The 20822-nt window shown below is 34.8% G+C and overlaps 1 protein-coding gene across 4 annotated transcripts in view; it reads right to left on the bottom strand.

Moving 5' to 3' along the window:
- Nucleotides 1–20822, bottom strand: part of LOC138310414 (glycerol-3-phosphate dehydrogenase, mitochondrial-like) — a 40804-nt gene that overhangs the window by 17011 nt on the left and 2971 nt on the right. For 3 of the 4 annotated variants that reach the window (XM_069251629.1, XM_069251625.1, XM_069251628.1), the window contains exons 2-12: nucleotides 18613–18748; nucleotides 16198–16381; nucleotides 15169–15293; nucleotides 13328–13425; nucleotides 11804–11967; nucleotides 10793–10954; nucleotides 9470–9614; nucleotides 8705–8790; nucleotides 7937–8044; nucleotides 6693–6827; nucleotides 5048–5226 (exon numbers count right to left, since the gene is read on the bottom strand). In XM_069251629.1, coding sequence (XP_069107730.1) covers nucleotides 5048–5226; nucleotides 6693–6827; nucleotides 7937–8044; nucleotides 8705–8790; nucleotides 9470–9614; nucleotides 10793–10954; nucleotides 11804–11967; nucleotides 13328–13425; nucleotides 15169–15293; nucleotides 16198–16381; nucleotides 18613–18714 — 1488 coding nt within the window. In that variant the 5' untranslated portion in view covers nucleotides 18715–18748. Of the gene's footprint in view, nucleotides 1–5047; nucleotides 5227–6692; nucleotides 6828–7936; nucleotides 8045–8704; nucleotides 8791–9469; nucleotides 9615–10792; nucleotides 10955–11803; nucleotides 11968–13327; nucleotides 13426–15168; nucleotides 15294–16197; nucleotides 16382–18612; nucleotides 18749–19400; nucleotides 19534–20822 lie in introns of those variants that run through there. The other variant, XM_069251627.1, reaches the window with a different exon arrangement.

Raw genomic sequence — 20822 nt, 5'->3', positions numbered from 1 at the left:
CTCCAGACTTGGACCGCCAATTACTACGTGTGTTTTCACAATATTTACTTCAGGTAATGAGCCAACTTTTTAGAAAATATTTTTGGTATACTCAAAATGGAAGTGGGTGAACCACCATTGTTAATAATTGACATGGCCGAAAATAACACCCAGAATTTCGATATTTTCTGTCTTTAAAATGTAGCCAAAATTTTATTTGTCACATTTTGCCTACATATTTGTGATCATAATATGTAATTATTTTTTATGACATAAAACATTATTTTGATACCATTTTGGATCAAAAATGGAACCCTGTCATACACCTCTACTGGGCAACATTAATTTGGCCATAGCACAGGCCCCTGGGACCTTTTGAATTTTTTAAACGTATTTCAAGGGTTTGCATTTATGTTGCTACATGTAACATTCAATTTCAATAAAATTTGTTCGTGGGCAAATTTCCATTGTTCGTGAAAGAGGTCCTTTGTACTTTCCACATTTATATAAAAACCTAAATAAAATCAGTAGACTTAGAACACCTACCTGGCAACTTAAATTTTGTAAACATATTCTTTATTTGGAAACAGCAACACCCAAATTCATGATAGTATACGGGGAACATGGTAGATTCCCATTAACTATCAGTATTAAAGTTCGCATGATTGGCTATTGGGCAAAGATGCTAGAATCATCACATAGCAAACTTATAATTACTAATGATTATAATACACAGTGGCTAAAATGTATTAAAAGTATTTTTGAAGAATGAAATCTTGTTCTTATTTTCTAGAGTAGGGAATTCACTAGTTCACATTGGTTGAAAAAAAAAGTAATTTTCCATCCCCTCAAAAGTGATTTTATATAAAGTTGGAAAAATGATGTTCTCTCAACCCTCCGAAAGGTAGAATCTTCCAATTAGAGAATTTATAAGCACGATTTGATTTTTGAAAACTATTTGATTGTTCTTCCTCCACGTATATTAAGGCCTAATGCAAATTTAGAACAATGTCATGTAATGTAAAACTACCGATTGAACGTGGCAGATGAAATAATATACCAAGAGAACAACGATTTTGTAGTATGTGTAACTTAAACGAAATTTGAGATATTTCCATTATTTAATTAACTGTACTGATGATCTATTAGTATCCAATAGAAAGAAATTTATATCTAGATACTATTATGAAAGACCAAATAATTTTAAATTTTAAACTTTTTTTTTCCAATTATGTAGTCAACAACGAACTTATTATTATTTCACTTACAATTTTTTTAATTATTATACAAGACAGACTTAACTCAGTTCATTAATATAACCAGTATATCCTATGTATATTATAGAAGATGTGTAATGTGTATACTGCATTATTTCATTATTGAAACTGTTTATATATTCTCTTCACAACTTTTTGTTTCGGTTTACGGGAATAAAATCACTGTCGTTGTTTGTAGACGGTCCGCGCGATCGAAATATATACTTTAATTCAGTACATTACGGATGGAAAGAGCAGGTAAGTTGTTAATTTTCTATACTTCAGAAATCACAAACGATTTCAATAATGTCATTAAATGAAATATAAAACTATGATTCTTCATAAATGATAGTTTACATGTATGCTTTAAAAAGAAACTTTTCATAATTATTTTATAACATGCCAAAAATCAGTTGGAATACTTGTCGTTAAAACCATGAGGGAAGAAGAAAGCTTTGTCGAATGTCTGAGAGACAACTATCTTTATTAGTATGTGAAAAAAAAGTATACCAGAGCTTTATTATTTTGACCGTTATCTAATACTGAAATAAAGCATATTGCGTGCGCGCGACCGTCTACTGACAACTGAGGAAAGGCCAGCACCTTTTAAACGCGACCCGTCACTGACAACTGAGGAAAGGCCAAGCAGCCTAAAATATGTACAACTGCATTTATTTTTAAATGTACTTATTTAAATGACCTTTTTTTGAAATAAAATTAGTACATCTAATTAAAATTTCTCTTTATTTTATAAAAAAAGAAGTGTTATTCGTTGCTTGCTTTTTTGTATTTGAAATACAGTTTTTCTTAATACACAAAAGTAAAGGTTATTTCAACAAATTTTATTCCAACATTGTTGCTTAGCTCAACCTTCTCTTGCATTTCTGTGCAAATGGAGAAATCCGAGTGTTTTTACTCGTATACACAAAATTAGGGGACATATTTTTAGTCAGGTTCCGCCATTCGGCGATGGTAAACATGAGACCAAAAAAAGCTCGACTCAGATGCTCTCTAGACGAAATGGTGCTAAATCTTGCCTTCTCGGACTTTGATGTATATACATTTTCAGAAAGCTATTATAGAGGCACTTTTGTAGAGTTACAAGGTCCCTCTGAGAAGTCAAAAATTCACACATTAAACTTTGTTAATCATGTGTATAAATTGTAGAAATTTGAGTTCATATCATAAGAAGAAAATGGAAGAAAAAAAAACACACGATGTTCCGAGAGCGTGTGCTCGTTTCCACGTATATAGTTGAGAGAAAATACCAATAAAATGTTTAAATAGCACTTTAATACTAACTCAACTAGTTAAGGATATCATAATTTGGCTTTGAATTTTTTTGAAAAATCTACATATCAAAGGAAAAAATTCAAGGCTGCTCTCTTCTAAATCACACAGCAAGATGAGTGATTTTATTGGAATTAGTAACGTGTACATCACTAGGATAAAAGATTTATAAAGTTTGATCTGCAAATTCTAAATGGTGTACATTTATTTATGTGGAGCATATTTTTTCTCAAAATTATGCTACTACCCCTTAATTTGGCTCAAACGCAGTTCAGAATTTTGAGTCAAATTTTATACTTTATAGAAAAAATTTCTGGATTCAAAATTTAGTTATGCATATCAGGGAAAGGGTTTGTTCTTTCAAATCACAGAAAAATGGGTTTGTCCATGCGTTGCATACTGAATTTAAATATGCATGTTTATGATTTTAGTATTTGACTGTCAAGACAAATTACAAAATGTACCATTAAATGTAAAAAATAAAGTTGACAGAAAGTAGTATCTTTTCAAACTTGCTATTTGATCTATGATAAATTCGAACGTGAAGATTAACAGCAAAAATTATGACTTCAACGAGACGCGAAAGACTTTTAACTTCATTCAGTTACAGCCCTTTATCACAGCCCCCGTTCGCACCACAAACGAAATCCCATTAAAATTCGTAAATTTAGAAATAATAATGGTATATTTCAGGTTGCTCCCGAAAAATGCAGTAATTTGCAGATCACAACTTGCTCTGTAGATCTTGATAAATCGCATTTAAAATCTCAAAAACTTTTTTTGTCTAAATCGAAGTTAGACTTCCGTGGACGAGATTGAAAGAAGTTACAGTACACCCGTTTCTTTTCGTTTCTTCTAAGACTTCACATATTAAAATTGTATTAACCATTGATTGGTGTCGTAAATACAACAGTAATAAATCCATATACTTCTTAACACATACATCTATTTTTTGCTATGATATATTGTGTAAGTATAATTAATACTGTTCTTCAATGAGACATTATATGAAAGAGATTACTCCCAATTTCGCTTTACGACAAATAGCTTCGACCCATTTCCGGTTACAAGTGACAAGTCACCGTGTAGCGGTTTTGGGAGAAGGTTGTTTACTTTGCATCGATAACCTTAACAACGTTCCACAGACAAAAGTACGATTCAATATGCAGGTCGGTGAAGTGAGAGTAGCAGAAGATGCTGATTTTAAAAGACTTAAGACTTTATGTGATGAAAAAGATGGCTGGAAACAAGAGTACAGCAAAAATAACACGTGTGTATGGACCAAGAATAATGACGTATCCGACTACATGCGCAATCAGTACTTCATTCCATATAGGATATTCCCTAGTGCCAAGGAATTTTTTCGGGATACAATTAATTATTTTTCATATTTTTAACTTGAAGACAAAATTAGAAGCTCAAACTTTTCCATGGTGGTAATGGTGTAAAGTAAGTAGCTTTTGTAACTAAGAAAAATACAAAAATAGCCTGCTCTTGTTTTTGATAGTGAATAAAGACCATTTGTCGGCGGTAGAGCATCTTTAAACTTTTATACAACAGCTATAATCTTTTGAGATAGCATCACTGTAAATACATAAAATTTTATTAATTTCATACATTTTCATTACTGTATTCAAAATACTTTTATTTTGATATATTTGTATATAAACAGTGAATGCAATAAGCTACCAATTGATCAATAATTTCTAAATTGATATTAGTAATGATTTTAAAATTATTATATGATTAATTGTGAGGTCTAGATCTTTTTTGAGACACCAATCAAGCTTCATTTAAAATCAAAATGATGATAATCAACCATTATGATTGATTAAAATACAATTATATCGGTTTCATTAGTTTAATGTCCTATTAACAGCCAAAGTCATCTAAGGACATGCCAGGTTTGTTAGTGGAGGAAAGCCAGAGTACCCAAAGAAAATCCAAAACGGTCAGTACCTGGCAACTTCCCCATATGGGATTTGAACTTGTGACCCACAGGTGAAGGGCTTGTACGTGCTAATATGTCGAGACATCTGATCCACTCGGCCACCCATTAAGTTACAAATATGTAAATAGTGCTTATTGCAATTGTTTGTGACATGTCATAAAATAGTAGGAATCTAGCTCGGATGCGATGTTTTTGTCTACTGAGACGATTGTGTGACGTCATATACAGATTTATGACATCAAAACTAGCTGTGACATCACAATAGTGTTATTACACATGTGTCTTACAATATTTATGACATGGCTGTATGCCAATAGGCCAGTTATGTGATAGATACTGTTAGCCATTTATTAATTCCAAATGAATCAACCATACTGAAGATTTGGCAGGCAGTGCACTGATTGGCTAACCATAGGGATCATGCTGAGGTGACCCCAAACTGTGTATTGTTAGATCTTGTATCGGAGCGTAAGGTAGAGCATCAAAGTGGAGCGGAATTACAAGTCTAATATTCTTGGTACCTTGGATGGTCTTTATAAACAGATTTGACTGCATATCATACAATACTTACATCGTTCTCGAGACCGAAATCCTGGACAAGTCTGATAAAGAAGGTGGGTGTGTAGCCATGTGCCCCGTCGAGTAGTAAGCCCTTTGTACGACACTTTGTTTTTGGCTTTAGATTGCACACTTCCACAGCTCGGTCTACTGTTTCTTCGGCCATGTGGCGATACGTCGTCCACTTTCCTCCTGTAAGTATGGTGTCAAATCAATTATAGATTCAATAATATAAAAGATGATAAATTTCTTTACCTATTTTAGACATTTTTTCCTACAATGTCTTACATTGTTAAAGGCCCACTCTCTTTCTGAAACGGCTTTTATTTTTTAAAATGGGAATGTAAATCGAGAACGATATTTTCATAGAGTCGCAAAAGTTATCAACTTACCGTTAATACTACACTTATCATCACCTTCTGAACAATTTAATTCAAATAAATAAAAATGTTAATTTTCATAAAGCAGGTATTCTAATGTTTCCCGCTATCATCCTAAATACCGCACAGTAGTTGATAATCACTGCGCCAGAAGGCCAAACAGCGAAATGAAACCCAACTGTTATCATATATTACGCAGGAAATCTTGCGTAAACTTCACATTTTTACCTCATCTTAAGCCATCGATATATATATTCTTATGTTATTAATGATTTTTAAAAACCTTTAAATTTGGCTCAAGAAAGGTAGTGGCCCTTTAAACCTGATTTTCGGATAAATAAAGAACTATCGTTCATGTACCAGAATAGCTGCTATACATCAATTCATGTGAACCTAATTAACTTTTGTTTATACTATGCAATACTGGTAATTGTTTTTTGGGTGTTTTTTTTTTATTAAAAATACCCTCTCCAGTAAAACATGGTTTACATAACAAACATCAAAGAACCAACAATATAAGCATAATTTGTTATGCACATATTACAACCATCTGATAGGAAGATTGATGGGTTGATGGAGAATGAAAATTACTGTGTTATAACCATGAACTATTTGTAATCGTGTTCATAACAGACCCATTCTAATTTATTATATAGGAGCTTTTATGAGACATTTGACTTTGGTTTATTATATGTCCTATTAACAGCCAGGGTCATGTAAGTACAGCCTCCCATGTATGCGGTGTTATGTGTATGAAGTGCAGGTGTGTGTTTTTGGAGACTGCGGTATGTTTGTGCCTACTTGTATAGTGGAACTGTTGCCCTTTTTATATAGTGCTATATCACTGAAGCATGCCATCAAAGATACCAAGCAACATACCCCACCTACTCACAGTATATTGACAATGTGATAGGATAGACATGGGTTACACCATAGGTTTCTTAGTTTCATGGCAGAGCAGTAAGAAATATTGATTATTTTACATGATGTACCTGTGTTAGTGATGAGATTATGGCAGAGCGTAAGAATTATTGATTATTTTTCTTGATGTACCTGCCATACTAATGAGATTATGGCAGAGTGTAAGAACTATCGATTATTTTTCCTTACGTACCTGCGACAGTGATGAGATTATGGCAGAGCATAAGAATTATCAATTATTTTTCATGACATACCTGCAATACAAATGAGATTATGGCATAGCGTAAGAATTAACAATTATTTTTTATGACGTTTTGGCTGAACATTAAGAATTATGGCTTATTTTTCCTGGCGTACCTGCTATAGTGATGAGATTGTCGGGAGTGACTTCTATGATGTGGTTCCTGGCTATAGACTGTGTGTCAGCCTTGTTAGGATCACACACTAGGGGTCGAATACCGCACCAAGCTGACAATACGTCGCCTCGCCGAACTGAAACAGAGAGCACAGACAGATTATCAACCGATACCAGTACCAGGCAAAATGTTTGGTTTATTTATTTTTTTATTTTTTACGTCCTATTAACAGCCAGGGTCATGTAAGGACGTGCCAGGTTTGTTGGCGGAGGAAAGCCGGAGTACCCGGAGAAAAACCACCGACCAGCGGTCAGTACCTGGCAACTGCCCCACATGGGATTCGAACCCGCATCCCAGAGGTGGAGGGCTTGTGGTAATATGTCGGGACATCTTAACCACTCGGCCAGTACCAGGCAAAATGGACGAACTTGATTGTAGAGATATCAAATTTCAAGTAAAACTTTTTCTTTGTTTACTCACTTAATGCTTTTGTCTAGGGCTAATTAAACCATGAACTTTGGTGCCTGATTTCGCTGGCAATAAATCAAATACTGAAGACTAACTACGTCATTTTTATGAAATTTATGTAAAATTTTATTAGAACAAATAGATAGAAAGTTCACAGTCCTAGGTTCACAAAGATGATGTAATATGATTTTACTTGCGATCTTCAACTGTATATTATTTCTTCACTAACATAGGCTTATAAAACAGCATATCATGACTATATATAATAAAAAGAATTCAAAATAGAACAATCTTCCAAGTTTGAACAATTTATGAAAGAACCAATGAAAATTCTACACTGTCGAGTATCATGACTACAGAAGTTGTTTTACGCAGACCCACTATTAAATGAAAACTCAAATAGTTTAATATCAATTTAATGCTGCAATTTTTTTGTCCTTTTCGCACAATCAAGGATGAAGCACTGGATCAACAAGGACAGCTAGTCCGTGACAATCCGCCATCATCGTTTATGGGCCGTGTATACATCTAGCACCATCCGGGTCTGTCTGGCATGACTATACTGGTCCGGAGAAAAATTAAATATATAATTTTTTTCATAGGAACTACACAGACTAAAGTTGCCTGTGCTGACTTGGGTATGATCTTTTACTCCAGAAGAACATTGGTATATACAGATCAGTGGGAAAGACATTTCAGACATTGTGCCTCATCCTTGAATGTGTGAAAGGGGCTTATGTACACTCAACATTAATCTCACAGCTCTTTGACACATACTTTCTACATCAGGGTCCAGGTAATGGCGGATTTCATTGAGAATAAACTGTATCTCTTTTTCCGTGGGAGATGGAAAATCTGTCACCTCACAGGCTTCATCTGTTGTTCCTGGATAGTGAAAAAAATTAAATCATAGGAGCTTATTTCAATCAATGTTAAGTCTAGAGCTGCATTCTTTATTCTCTCTCAAATTCATTGTATACATTATTCTGCAATGAAGTAAAATCATAGAAGATTCAAAGAAAAGCAACTGAAAATGAAAAAAATTCAGAAACATTCATGTATTCATTGCAGAATTATCAAGATAAGCTAAGAATACAAGGTATAATGTCCTGAAGAAAAAAAATATATATTATAATTAAGTAAATCTGAATGCTCCAATCTCTAAACAGGTACTTTAAAAATAATTGATCAAATCAAAGGGGAGACAATCTCAAATTAACTCTCACCTGGACATAATATAACAAAATTAAAACTTTTTGTTTGGTTTATTTTAGTTTTATTAATAACAGCCATGGTCAATTAAGGCTGTGAAAGATTTGAATGTAAAGGCATAAAGCTGGAGTACCCAGAGAAAAACCACCACTTTGTTGTCTGTACCTGGCAACTGCTCTATATGTGATTCAAACACACCACCCAGAGGTGGTAATGTTTAATCATGAGTACCTGTCTAAAGATGATGTACAGATCTAGAACAGATATGCTTTAGGATAGTGATTAATAAATTATATAATTATAGTTTTTTGAATTTTTTTTAAATTGGTTTACCTGCTATGGTAACGTTTTGCCAGGGAAGGAAGAAAATGATTCTGCCATCGCTTGTAGCAGGGTCAAGTAAACCCATAGAGGTAGGACTGGAAATAAAAACAGAAATCAAAGTACTGAAAGTTCTGCAAACACAACACAGAAATCAAAGTACTGAAAGTACCGAAATACAATGCAGCAGAAACTGACAGGTCATACTGGAAAGAAGGCCAAAAAAATGTGTATCTGTATTAACATGTAGATTCACTCAAAAGGTATGGGCCTTAATATTCATCTGACAATATTGATTTTATAAAGGAGGAAAAGACAACTGACTGAATTTCATAGCAAAAACTTAGCCAATCACCACACTTCTGTTCCCCTGAAAGTCAAATCATTGATATAAAATATGACTGACCTCTCCTAAAGATGTTTCACACCATATATAGCTGCAATCCATCCACATGTTAAAGAGGAGCAAGATTTTAATTTAAAAGCAAAAATTCAGCAAATTTCCCTTTTTGGCAGTGATTTGTTACAGGGTCAAGGAAAGAAATAGTCTGACGCACGGACAGCAGACGACATACATACAATGATAATCATCATTCAGGTCAGATGACCTAACAAAAAACCGACAAATCATCAGAATTTACAAATTAAATGCACCGATATCTTTAATATTTACATGATATCTTTAATATTTACATAATATCTTTAATATTTACATTTTATGTTTTAATAATGAAAACTATGGGGAGACGATCAGAAATGTCTATAAATAGCCCGTACCTATAATAGTCTGGCAGTACAACATGAACACCTTGGCTAGGCTGGCAGATCTTCTTCACCTCTGGGTTGGCCATCGTACGGATACGGTCTGTGTAGGGTCCTGTGGCGTTGATTACACACTTAGCTTTAACATTCCATTCTTCACCTAAATAAACAAATTTATTTTACAGTAATTGAGCAAAAAAATTATTCTGTCTTTGCATATTACGGAGTTAGCCCCCTTGTTGGTAGGTATCAATTGTTTCGTCATTATTTTGTGAGCACAATTCATGTCGCTTTCTTCCAAAAGTATGATGTTATGCTCGCAAAGACATGATGTCACAATCAATTCCTTCCCTCAAAGACAGATAATTTTTTAATATGCAAATCCAGAATATAACTTATACAAATCACTTTTGATGAATCTGAGGAGTCTTAGAGTGGAAGGGAAAACAAGGTGCCGCAAAGCGTGGCATTATCCCCCGCGCCCCGCAGTTGGAATAAAACCCAAATACATCAAGCTGAAAGTAACAATTATTCAAGTAAAACTTTAAATGTAAGCGAGCATTGTAAAAAATTAAGTAAAAAATAACAGCCGTTACCAAAAGAAACTGTAATTTAGTATTTTTGACTGAGTTTCCATGGTAACAGAAAAAAATACAAAAATTGAAGGCCCGTAATAGCTAAAGGCACAGCTAGGGCACTTGTCTGATGTATACAGAAAGTTTCAAGAAGCTGCCTTGAACGATTTTTGAGTTATAGCCCTGAAAAGAATCTTGGACGGACGCAAGGATGGGCGGAGTTCAAAACAATATCCTCCGAAACGTATGCTTTACATGTACAATTAATTTTAAGGTCATTAAATCTTAGCATATTACAGAATTATCTGCCCCTATGAGAAGGCATCAATTGTGACGTCATTTGCTTAGGAATGAATATTTTGAAATTACAAAAAAAACACAAACACACACATGATTTTATAATCAAGGGGAGATAATGCTATAATATACAGACATGAAATGACTAACAAAACTTTATGTACTAAACTTAAAATCTACATCTAAAAGTGCAATTTGATTGGTTTTAAATCAATGCTGAATGATGGTTGGACATAATTTTTAAGCAGGACTTTTTTATTTTAAATATAAGAAAAATTTCAGGAAATATACTGCAATAAAAGGCAATGTTTTTACTGAGAAGTTTTCATGGCTCATAATGTAATATTTTCAATTCACGCTTGAAACTTGTACATATTCTCAATCGTTTCTGAATTTTTCTTCTCAAACCATAGTATTAAATCCTTGTTCAAAACTTATAAAGCACTTTGTCCTTCTGTCCACTCACCGGTCATTCTGTCCCGTACTTTAGCCCCACTGACCACTTCCTTCCCCTCACTGTCCGGCGTCTTTAGAATTTCTAGCACCTCGACATAATTCATCACGCTGCCTCCGAGCCTGACAGCAGTGATAGCCAGACTTATGTTCATCCTGGCGTCATCATGCTGACCTGAATAAATGAGATGAAAAGACAATTAATTAACTCATTCATCCCTGATATTCCACAATGAACTGTTCCAACTTTTGAAATAGGTAAGTTCAAATGTGCCTTCAAGGGAGAAAAATAAATTAATACAGAAACAGATGAGAACACCACAGATACAAAATTTTCTCTTTTAACTGCAATCAGGTATATACCAAAACTGTAAAAAGAGTAGGTACCATAACAAAACTGTAAAAAGAGTCTGAAAAATATGAAATTAATGAATCATGCCAAGTTATAATGTAAAATCACTCAAGAATTAAGGCCAAAACTCAAAAGTCAGACATACGGACTATTATTAACTGTTATACTTTTCAATCGGGTACAAGGATTTAAGTGAGAAGAATTTGCCACGCAGACATACGCGACTAAGGAATCTATGACTGTTATAACTTTTTCTACACCCAAAATTTATACAAGGATTTATAAGTGAGAAGAATTTGCCCTTCGGGCCAATCCAGGTGAGCTAAAAATCAGTTGTCACCCAACGTCACGGTCAATGCACAAACAAAAAGGCGCTCGCACCGTATTGGTCCAAAACCCCAAGTGACTTATCCTTCCAATTTACATCCAGTACTAGTACTTAATGTAACAAACAGTGATTCAATAGTTTAATGAATATTTGTTCATAATGTGATTTTTAAGTGTAGTGATGAATTATTCATAACATATGGAAGTGATGAATTATTCATAACATATGGAAGTAATGAATTATTCATAACATAAGGAATGGAAAGTATCTATGATGAGAAGATATGGTTTTGATTCCATGAAGTTTATAAAGAAACTTTCAGAAGTTGTAAAACTAAGACCTACCATCATAGTAAACTAAAGCTCCACGTAGTTTGTCTTTTTTTAACATAGGAAATATCTCCAGCGCTTTCTTCCTTCCTAGAAAATAACTGGATTTCAGTTTCTGCTTCCCAGCCACCCAGTCGTAAGCTTTTATCCCGGCCCAGAAATAGGGAATTTGCCAGCGTCTTAAAAAGAACATTTAAAGATGAACACATTAATAAATTACCGAAAACAAGAGGCCCATGGGCCTCAATGGTCATCTGAAAATCATTTCAACAAATTATAACAGGAGCGAGGGAAAATATATATTTGGTGAAATAGAAACCGAAACAACAGTGTTGGGCAGAGTCACTATACAAAATCTTTTCTCATTCCCAAAAGGTTGTTTGATTAAATTTGGCCAAAATTTATTGATGCGTTTATGACTACTAGCTTTTTCACAAGAATTCCATGGAAGTGGATGTGTCGCCTGCACAGCATCACAAAAATTGGTTATTTACAGTTCAAAATATTGTTAATAATTAGGTGAAGTCTTTAAGTCCTGAACTCTTTTAAATAATGATGAATTTTGACCAGTATAAAAACCACTCCCAGATCTAATTAATATAAAGCAATATACTAAATTTGGTTGGAACCTTAGATTTATCTGTTTTGACAATTTTAAAGGCCTGTAACTCTTGCAAATATTGACAGATTTCGACCGGTATCAAACCCATCTCAGATCTCCTTGATATAAAGCAATAACTAATTTTGGTTGAATTGGACGATAAATATTTAAGTTATTGAGCGGAAACCATGGATTTATCTGTTTTGACGATTTTAAAGTCCCGTAACTCTTGCAAATATTGACGGATTTTGACCATTATCGAACTCATTTGAGATCTCATTGATATAAAGCTATATACCAAATTTGGTTGAAATTGGACAATAAATACTTAAATTACGGAAACCGTTTCCCAGACGCTGATGACACAGACGCCGAAATAGTGTTACCAAAGTGTTGCAGGCAACACAATAAATATAGAAAAGTTTTATGTAAATGACATCTGATTATGATATTGATAATTAGTAGGTTATCGATTGTGATTTTACAATCGATTTCCAACACTAATAAAACTGTAATTCTACTTTTCTTATCAATAATTAAGTCATTTGTCTAATCAAGGTTGAGTGCATGCGAAGTTACAGTCATTAAAAGCCATGCATAAAAAAATATAAATTGCATAAAAGCAATTTGTTAAACTTTATCTTATAAATTGGATTTGAAAAGAGAAAACTCAATTTTAAAAGTTAAAATTTTTTTGTGATTCACCTAGAAGGATATTCTATAATTCATTGATCGATCATTGTTTCATGGATCAAATTTTTGCACGGTAGCTATATCCCAGGAAACAGCGAAAATATCAGCCCCCCCAAAATAACATTCAGTGCCTAACAGTTAAATTGTTTAAGTGTAGTTGGCAGGTTTGACTGTAGATAAACATGTATCACACGAGCCAAATCACAGGATATCAGGCGGATTATGTGATAAAAACATGTACTCACTTGTATAATGGCAGCATGATTGGGAATGGATACGCTAGATGTGGGGCGATGTTTATTAAGTTAGCTCGCTCTGCTAAAGCTTCCTCAACCATACAATACTGAAAGAAAATAATAACAGAGTTAGATAAACTCAGTCTGCGACTTTAAGCACTAGTCAGATGCCCATGACTAGTAATTTTATAGCTGGACTAGTGCCAAATGTAATGAACTAGTCCAATTGGACTTGTGGCTCCCACCCGATATACAGGAGTAGTGGTAAATTGCATTTTTCAACACATTTTGTGTGCATTCTGTATGCGATTATTTCTGTCCGGATGCATCATTTTGTGAGAATTTGTGTTTACAAACTGTACGCCAGACTGTAATTTGGGTCAAAAATTGAAACTGATCATAACTGAAGTGAAAACTACTGTATATTTAATTTGGACTAGTGATTAAATAGGCTGACTAATAACAATTTAGGGTTTACTAGTCCAAATGACTAGCAGCGAAAAAAATTACCGTCACAGACTGTAAACTAAAAAAATGCCACCAATCACAAAGGACTCCTCTCATAACTGCAGTAAATGCAATGTTATGGGACCTTCAAGGCCTATTCAAATGGAATCTAACCATTTTTGATCCCTGAAAGATGTTAAACAATGGACAGGGCATAAACCATACTCATCATTTGAACAATAATTGGTGTTTACTCATGTAAATGTATGTATAACTAACACAAAATAAAATGAAATAATTTACTGTTTGCTTTTGGTGCATGCATAATCAGTCTCATTTACATTTAGGACTTAAGAGCCATGGATTTTTTCTGGACACAATTTTTATATTAATGATGCTCCATCGCTGACAGAGCATAAATGATACACATTATTTTAACAATAATTGGTGTTTAATCGCGTGTATATATGTCTAATTAACACAAAAAATAGTATAAAATAATTTATTTTGCTTTTGGTGCATGCGCAATCAGTACTGCATTCCATATAGGACATAGTGCTAGGGATTTTTTTTCAGGATGCAATTAATTATTTTTAATATTTTCATCTTGAATTAAAATTAGAAGCTCAAACTTTTCAATGGTGGTAATGGTGTAAAGTAAGTACATTTGTAACTTTTGCAACTGAAGAAAAAACTAAATCATCTGCTCCTGTTTTTCATAGAGAAAAAAATTGTCAGCAGTGGAGCATCTTTTATTTTTTTATCTTAAAGTAAGACAACAAGCTCTAACATTACAATGAGGGTAATGGTGTAAAGTAAGTAATTACTACTACCCGGTTATTTGTTTGGTCCTGTTTTTCATGGATGAAAAGTACCATTTGTCAGTGGTATAGAATCTTTTAAGTTTCAAGGGATTATTTAAAGAGGTCGCATTCCTTTGCCTGTACCACTGTCATATTCCTGAGTTCTTACAAGGGCCACAATGTAACAGTATATGATTTAACATAAATACAACAACAGTCTCTACTCGGGATCGGATCCAAGACCTCTGGATTCTTTGAAAATTGTGAAATTTGTATTACCAGAATTATTTTTATATTGATTTGAAAATTGTTGTTCCATTGTGCAATTAGCCTAATCACTTTTTGAACATCTGGGCCTAGAAGTGTAAAAATTATTTTTTTTAGTTTTATTGACGCTGTGACGTCAAATGGTTTTATTGCACAAGCTGCCATGCAATACAACCTCAGGCAACATGTATTGCCCTAGACCAGCCAATACTTAACGTGTACGTATGAGAGAAAACCTCAGGCGACATGTATTGCACTAGACCCGCCAATACTACATGTGTAGGTATGAGAGAAAACCTCAGGCGACATGTATTGCCCTAGACCAGCCAGTACCTGTTGGTATGAGAGACTGAAGACGGCCTTTTCCAGGTAACGAACACCTCCATGGATTAGCTTTGTTGATCTGCTGCTGGTCCCAGAGCCGAAATCATACTTCTCCACCATAGCTGTCTTCAAACCTGTGAAATAATCAGAGCCAAACTATACACGTGTACCATATCACATAAAGCTCACCTAAAAATTTACCTCATTAAGAGTTTGAATGGATGGATGCAGTAAATCTTCAATTAATTAGAACAATATTAAATAAATATTGATTTGTACGCATAGCTCTGCCCACTGATATCACTTACCTCTGCTGACCGCGTCCACAGCTACACCAGTTCCTGTAGCTCCACCCCTTATATCACTTACCTCTGCTGACCGCGTCCACAGCTACACCAGTTCCTGTAGCTCCACCCCTTATATCACTTACCTCTGCTGACCGCGTCCACAGCTACACCAGTTCCTGTAGCTCCACCCCTTATATCACTTACCTCTACTGACCGCGTCCACAGCTACACCAGTTCCTGTAGCTCCACCCCTTATATCACTTACCTCTACTGACCGCGTCCACGGCTACACCAGTTCCTGTAGCTCCACCCCTTATATCACTTACCTCTGCTGACCGCGTCCACAGCTACACCAGTTCCTGTAGCTCCACCCCTTATATCACTTACCTCTGCTGACCGCGTCCACAGCTACACCAGTTCCTGTAGCTCCACCCCTTATATCACTTACCTCTGCTGACCGCGTCCACAGCTACACCAGTTCCTGTAGCTCCACCCCTTATATCACTTACCTCTGCTGACCGCGTCCACGCTACACCAGTTCCTGTAGCTCCACCCTTATATCACTTACCTCTACTGACGGCGTCCACAGCTACACCAGTTCCTGTAGCTCCACCCCTTATATCACTTACCTCTGCTGACCGCGTCCACAGCTACACCAGTTCCTGTAGCTCCACCCCTTATATCACTTACCTCTGCTGACCGCGTCCACAGCTACACCAGTTCCTGTAGCTCCACCCCTTATATCACTTACCTCTGCTGACCGCGTCCACAGCTACACCAGTTCCTGTAGCTCCGCCTCCTATCACTAACACATCAAACTCGTCTGTTTTGAGCGACTCAATTAGCTGAGCTCGCGAAGGTAATGGTGCCCAAGCATAATTCTGCGGGACACCGTCTGCAAGTTTACCCTCATCTGTGTCAAATGCATTCTGTAACTGTAAGCAGCAAAATTATACCTGTTATAAAGCATTAAGTAAGAGCAATTCCACAACTGTAATGGTATTTTGTATCCCTCGTCCATCCCTTTCAAAATTGATAAAAGGAATATGTCATAATTCTGTAAGTGGTGGATTAAATAAAAAATTTTTTTTTTAAATATCACATAATCCCCCTGATGTCCAGTGACTTTGCCTGTGTAATACTCTGACATATGTCACTAAGTGTGATATAATCTGGAGCACTTTTCATTGGCTGGATATTCATTGAGACATCATAACCTTGCGTCAGTAAACAATAACGTGATATCAGGATTCGAGGATGGCAGCCTCCGCTGGATTTTTGCATTACATTAAATCTATAGTTGTTATCATGTGATGAAAAGTGCCTTAATTTTGTGTTCATTTCATATGAGATTTTATGAAACTTGTCTCAAATTTTTAATTTTTGTTCTTTACATGTTTATGACCCCCAAGTCTTGCAAAATTAAAATTTTCTTAGACTTGTTTTCTAACAAATCTCATATGAAATATATAATGCTTGCTTAAATAAATGCCTCAAATTACTGAAATATGCCTCTAAATCAAATGTAATTACAGGAAAACTGTTCCTCCTTTACAATTGTTTATAGTATGAAAATTTTTTAAGTTAAATATCATCCAAATTATATTGTAAATTAATCAAAAGATGGAATGATATTAAAATGTGTGTAATAAATTAAGTGTGTACCATATTTAGAAGCGAGTTGTACCGGGGTATGTATACTTCTCGCAGCTGTTGCATGAAGCTTAAATTTTTTTCAGTAAAATATAAATTGGTTCTGTAAAAATTTTGTCATCTATTGATGATCCATCTAGATCTCCAAAGCATATATTTTATAGCTAATTGTTTTCATAGGAAATGCTATATGATCTGCACAATATTTTCAATTGCAGAACACACACAAATGTCACATATATATATGTACCAGCTGGGATAAGACTTTGTCTATAGTCTAATTTTACAAGCATCTATCCTGAATGACTAGTTTGTCTTTGTTTTACGAGTAATAGCCAGGGTCATAAACACCTAAAGATAACTGGACCCTCCCAGAGTATCCAGGGAAAAACCACCAACCAACAGTCATTATCAGCTAGCAATAACCCAACATGGATTTTGGTACTATAAAATGATTGCCAAAATCAAACAAAATGGTTATACATGCATGCGCAGTCAAACCTCTCTTAGGTGCTACCTCTGTATAAGACCACTTTCCTTGGGCACCAGGTGACCAATTTCAACATAATATAGACTGCGTATAAAGACCACCTGACTATTAAGACATTTTCCCTTTATTCCTTGGGTGGTCTTTATAGACAGGTTGGTCCCTTGGGTGGTCTTTATAGACAGGTTTGACTGACCCTTGTGTGGTTTTATAGACAGGTTTAACTGACCCTTGTGTGGTTTATAGACAGGTTTAACTGACCCTTGTGTGGTTTATAGACAGGTTTAACTGACCCTTGTGTGGTTTATAGACAGGTTAGACTGTCCCTTTGGTGGTCTTTATAGACAGGTTTAACTGACCCTTGTGTGGTTTATAGACAGGTTTAACTGACCCTTGTGTGGTTTATAGACAGGTTAGACTGTCCCTTTGGTGGTCTTTAAAGACAGGTTTGACTATCCCTTGGGTGGCCTTTATAGACAGGTTTGACTGTCCGTTGGGTGGTATTTATAGACAGGTTTGACTGTCCCTTGGGTGGTATTTATAGACAGGTTTAACTGACCCTTGTGTGGTTTATAGACAGGTTAGACTGTCCCTTTGGTGGTCTTTAAAGACAGGTTTGACTGTCCCTTGGGTGGTATTTATAGACAGGTTTAACTGACCCTTGTGCGGTTTATAGACAGGTTAGACTGTCCCTTTGGTGGTCTTTAAAGACAGGTATTAATAGGGTGGTATTTATAGACAGGTTTCACTGTATTAAATCTAATGTTACTAGGAATTAAATGAACTTAATCTAATAATTCAATTGCAGGTATCATTTTGGCTTAAAAAATGGATGGGTCATTTTCAAGAAGTTGACTATTCCAAAGGGACCATTTATAAAGAAACATAAAGAAATTTTATGGAATATATGGGCCATTTTCAAAATTTAGGGGCCAATGCATATGGCCAAAGGGTCCCTTCCAAAACAATCCCTTCAATAGTTTACTGTTTTATAAAATGTAAGTATAAACCAGTCATTTTACTTACTGCCTTTACGCCTGAGTATACCACATAGGTTGCTGTAGCGCCTCCTGCCAAAATTACACCAGTCTTGCCAACTTTTCTTGCTAGTATGCGTAGTTTCTCCATCTTGTCAACACTTCACCTCTACAAGTTTCATCACCTGAAAGAAAATTAAAATTCTCAAAAATAATAAAGTACAATTGTATATTAGATATGCATCATAAACATCTGCAATCAAATTCAATTTAATTTTGCAGCCGTGTATTCATTTAAAAAATTTCTTCAGTCAAATGAAGTTTTTTTCATTTTATTCATGATATATGAATACATATTGAACAGGCATACAAGTGTATACTTGCTATATAAATATTAAAATCATCAATTTGCAAAATATGATTATTATATATACTTCTACACAGAATGAATTGTATTAATAATCATGGCTGTACCTTATCTGAGCCAATTGAAAAAGCAATATATGCTCAGTCAGCTGAAAGGCAGAGCTAGCGTACATGTATACTTAAGTTAAGCCACACCGTCATGCTCCTTATACATTAAAGTAACAAAAATCAACGGATTATTCACTTACTTTAAATTGTGTATTTGATACATTTAAAAATTATACAAGTACTTGCATGAAAATCATCATTCAAAATTTTTTACCTAAATACATAATATGCATGTATATGGCCTGGTTATCATTATATCAATTATGTAAATATCTCCCATATAAAGGTAATAATACATGTATCATTATTAATAATAAGATTTAAATAATAGTTATAGGTACATGGCACAAATATACTACTAACCTAAACTGAAGTTAGTGACACTTTACGGAATTCCTCATTTTTATAAATCCATAGTCAACATTCTATAGGGTCGTTAACACTGGATTATATTTACAGAGATGAGCGAGAGGATCTCGATCCACCTGAAAGTCTGATGGAAAGTGGATTCATTCATGCATGTCTGTTTATATACCTGTATACATGTACATTCATGTGTATCATAACCGTCCAGCTTACTCAGCTTGATTTGTTAAGGAGATCATACATGTACCCACTGGATTGGCTGTCAATTTATAATCAACATAAGGTTTTAGCCCATAATATGTTAATAGGGTTGTCCCTGATGCAAAAATGATAACATACATCTGCAGCAGTGCAAATTTATTCCCTATTATATGCATATGCCAATTTAGTTCTGTTAAACCCCATTTACATGATGAGATTTGTACATGTGCAAATATTTTGTATTATAATATACAAATCCGCAAAATATAATTATCATCGATGGATTTGTGTCACCAATAAGAAAAAGAAGAAATGTATATACATGTATATATAAAAGTATATACTTATGTATGCAGATTTCGTCATGTAAACATATTATATACACACATAGAAGTAATAATACTTCAGGTGAAAGTGGTTGTACTTGGTTCGGATAGGGTGGAAAAGTATATTTGCATATTACATATATATATATATATATGATAAATTTAAAGAAAAATCCTTACGGATGAAATCTATAAGAAATAAAAACAATAACGACTGACTAGTGAGCGCTTTCGCCCCATTCAAGGGAGCTCTTCAGACTGAGTCTGAAGAGCTCCCTTGAATGGGGCGAAAGTGCTCACTAGTCAGTCGTTATTGTTTTTATTTCTTATAGATTTCGTCCGTAAGGATCCCAGGTAAACTCTTTCCCTCCCAGGTTTATTTCCACAGCAGCAACTCCACAGGTTGTCAAATTCTTTCCTGCCTCTGCAACTAGCAAACTGACATCTGCCTCTCGTATCTTTGGCCTAGTGTCGTATTTTAGTATCCATTCTTAAACTTAATTCTTAGAGAAGCATAATTGTCTATTTCTACCTTTTCCAAAATTTCCATATACACCGTTTAAATTTTTCATTTCCTACTTTTATCGCACAAAATTTCCCAATATTGAGAAAGAAAATCTCTGACTATTGTCAAAGGCAGGACATAAGCCATTGTCTAATATTCAGTTCCTGGCAACTGTCCCATTTGTAAATTGTAAAGTAAAGTTCCTGGCAACTGTCCCATTTGTAAATTGTAAAGTAAAGTTCCTGGCAACTGTCCCATTTGTAAATTGTAAAGTAAAGTTCCTGGCAACTGTCCCATTTGTAAATTGTAAAGTAATCCAAATAAAAACAATAACGACTGACTAGTGAGCGCTTTCGCCCCATTCAAGGGAGCTCTTCAGACTGATAG

Source organism: Argopecten irradians, chromosome 16, assembly GCF_041381155.1.
Source record: "Argopecten irradians isolate NY chromosome 16, Ai_NY, whole genome shotgun sequence".
In the NCBI taxonomy this organism is placed as follows: domain Eukaryota; kingdom Metazoa; phylum Mollusca; class Bivalvia; order Pectinida; family Pectinidae; genus Argopecten; species Argopecten irradians.
The sequence above is the reverse complement of the archived record's forward strand: the minus strand, read 5'-3'. Positions and strand labels throughout refer to the sequence as shown.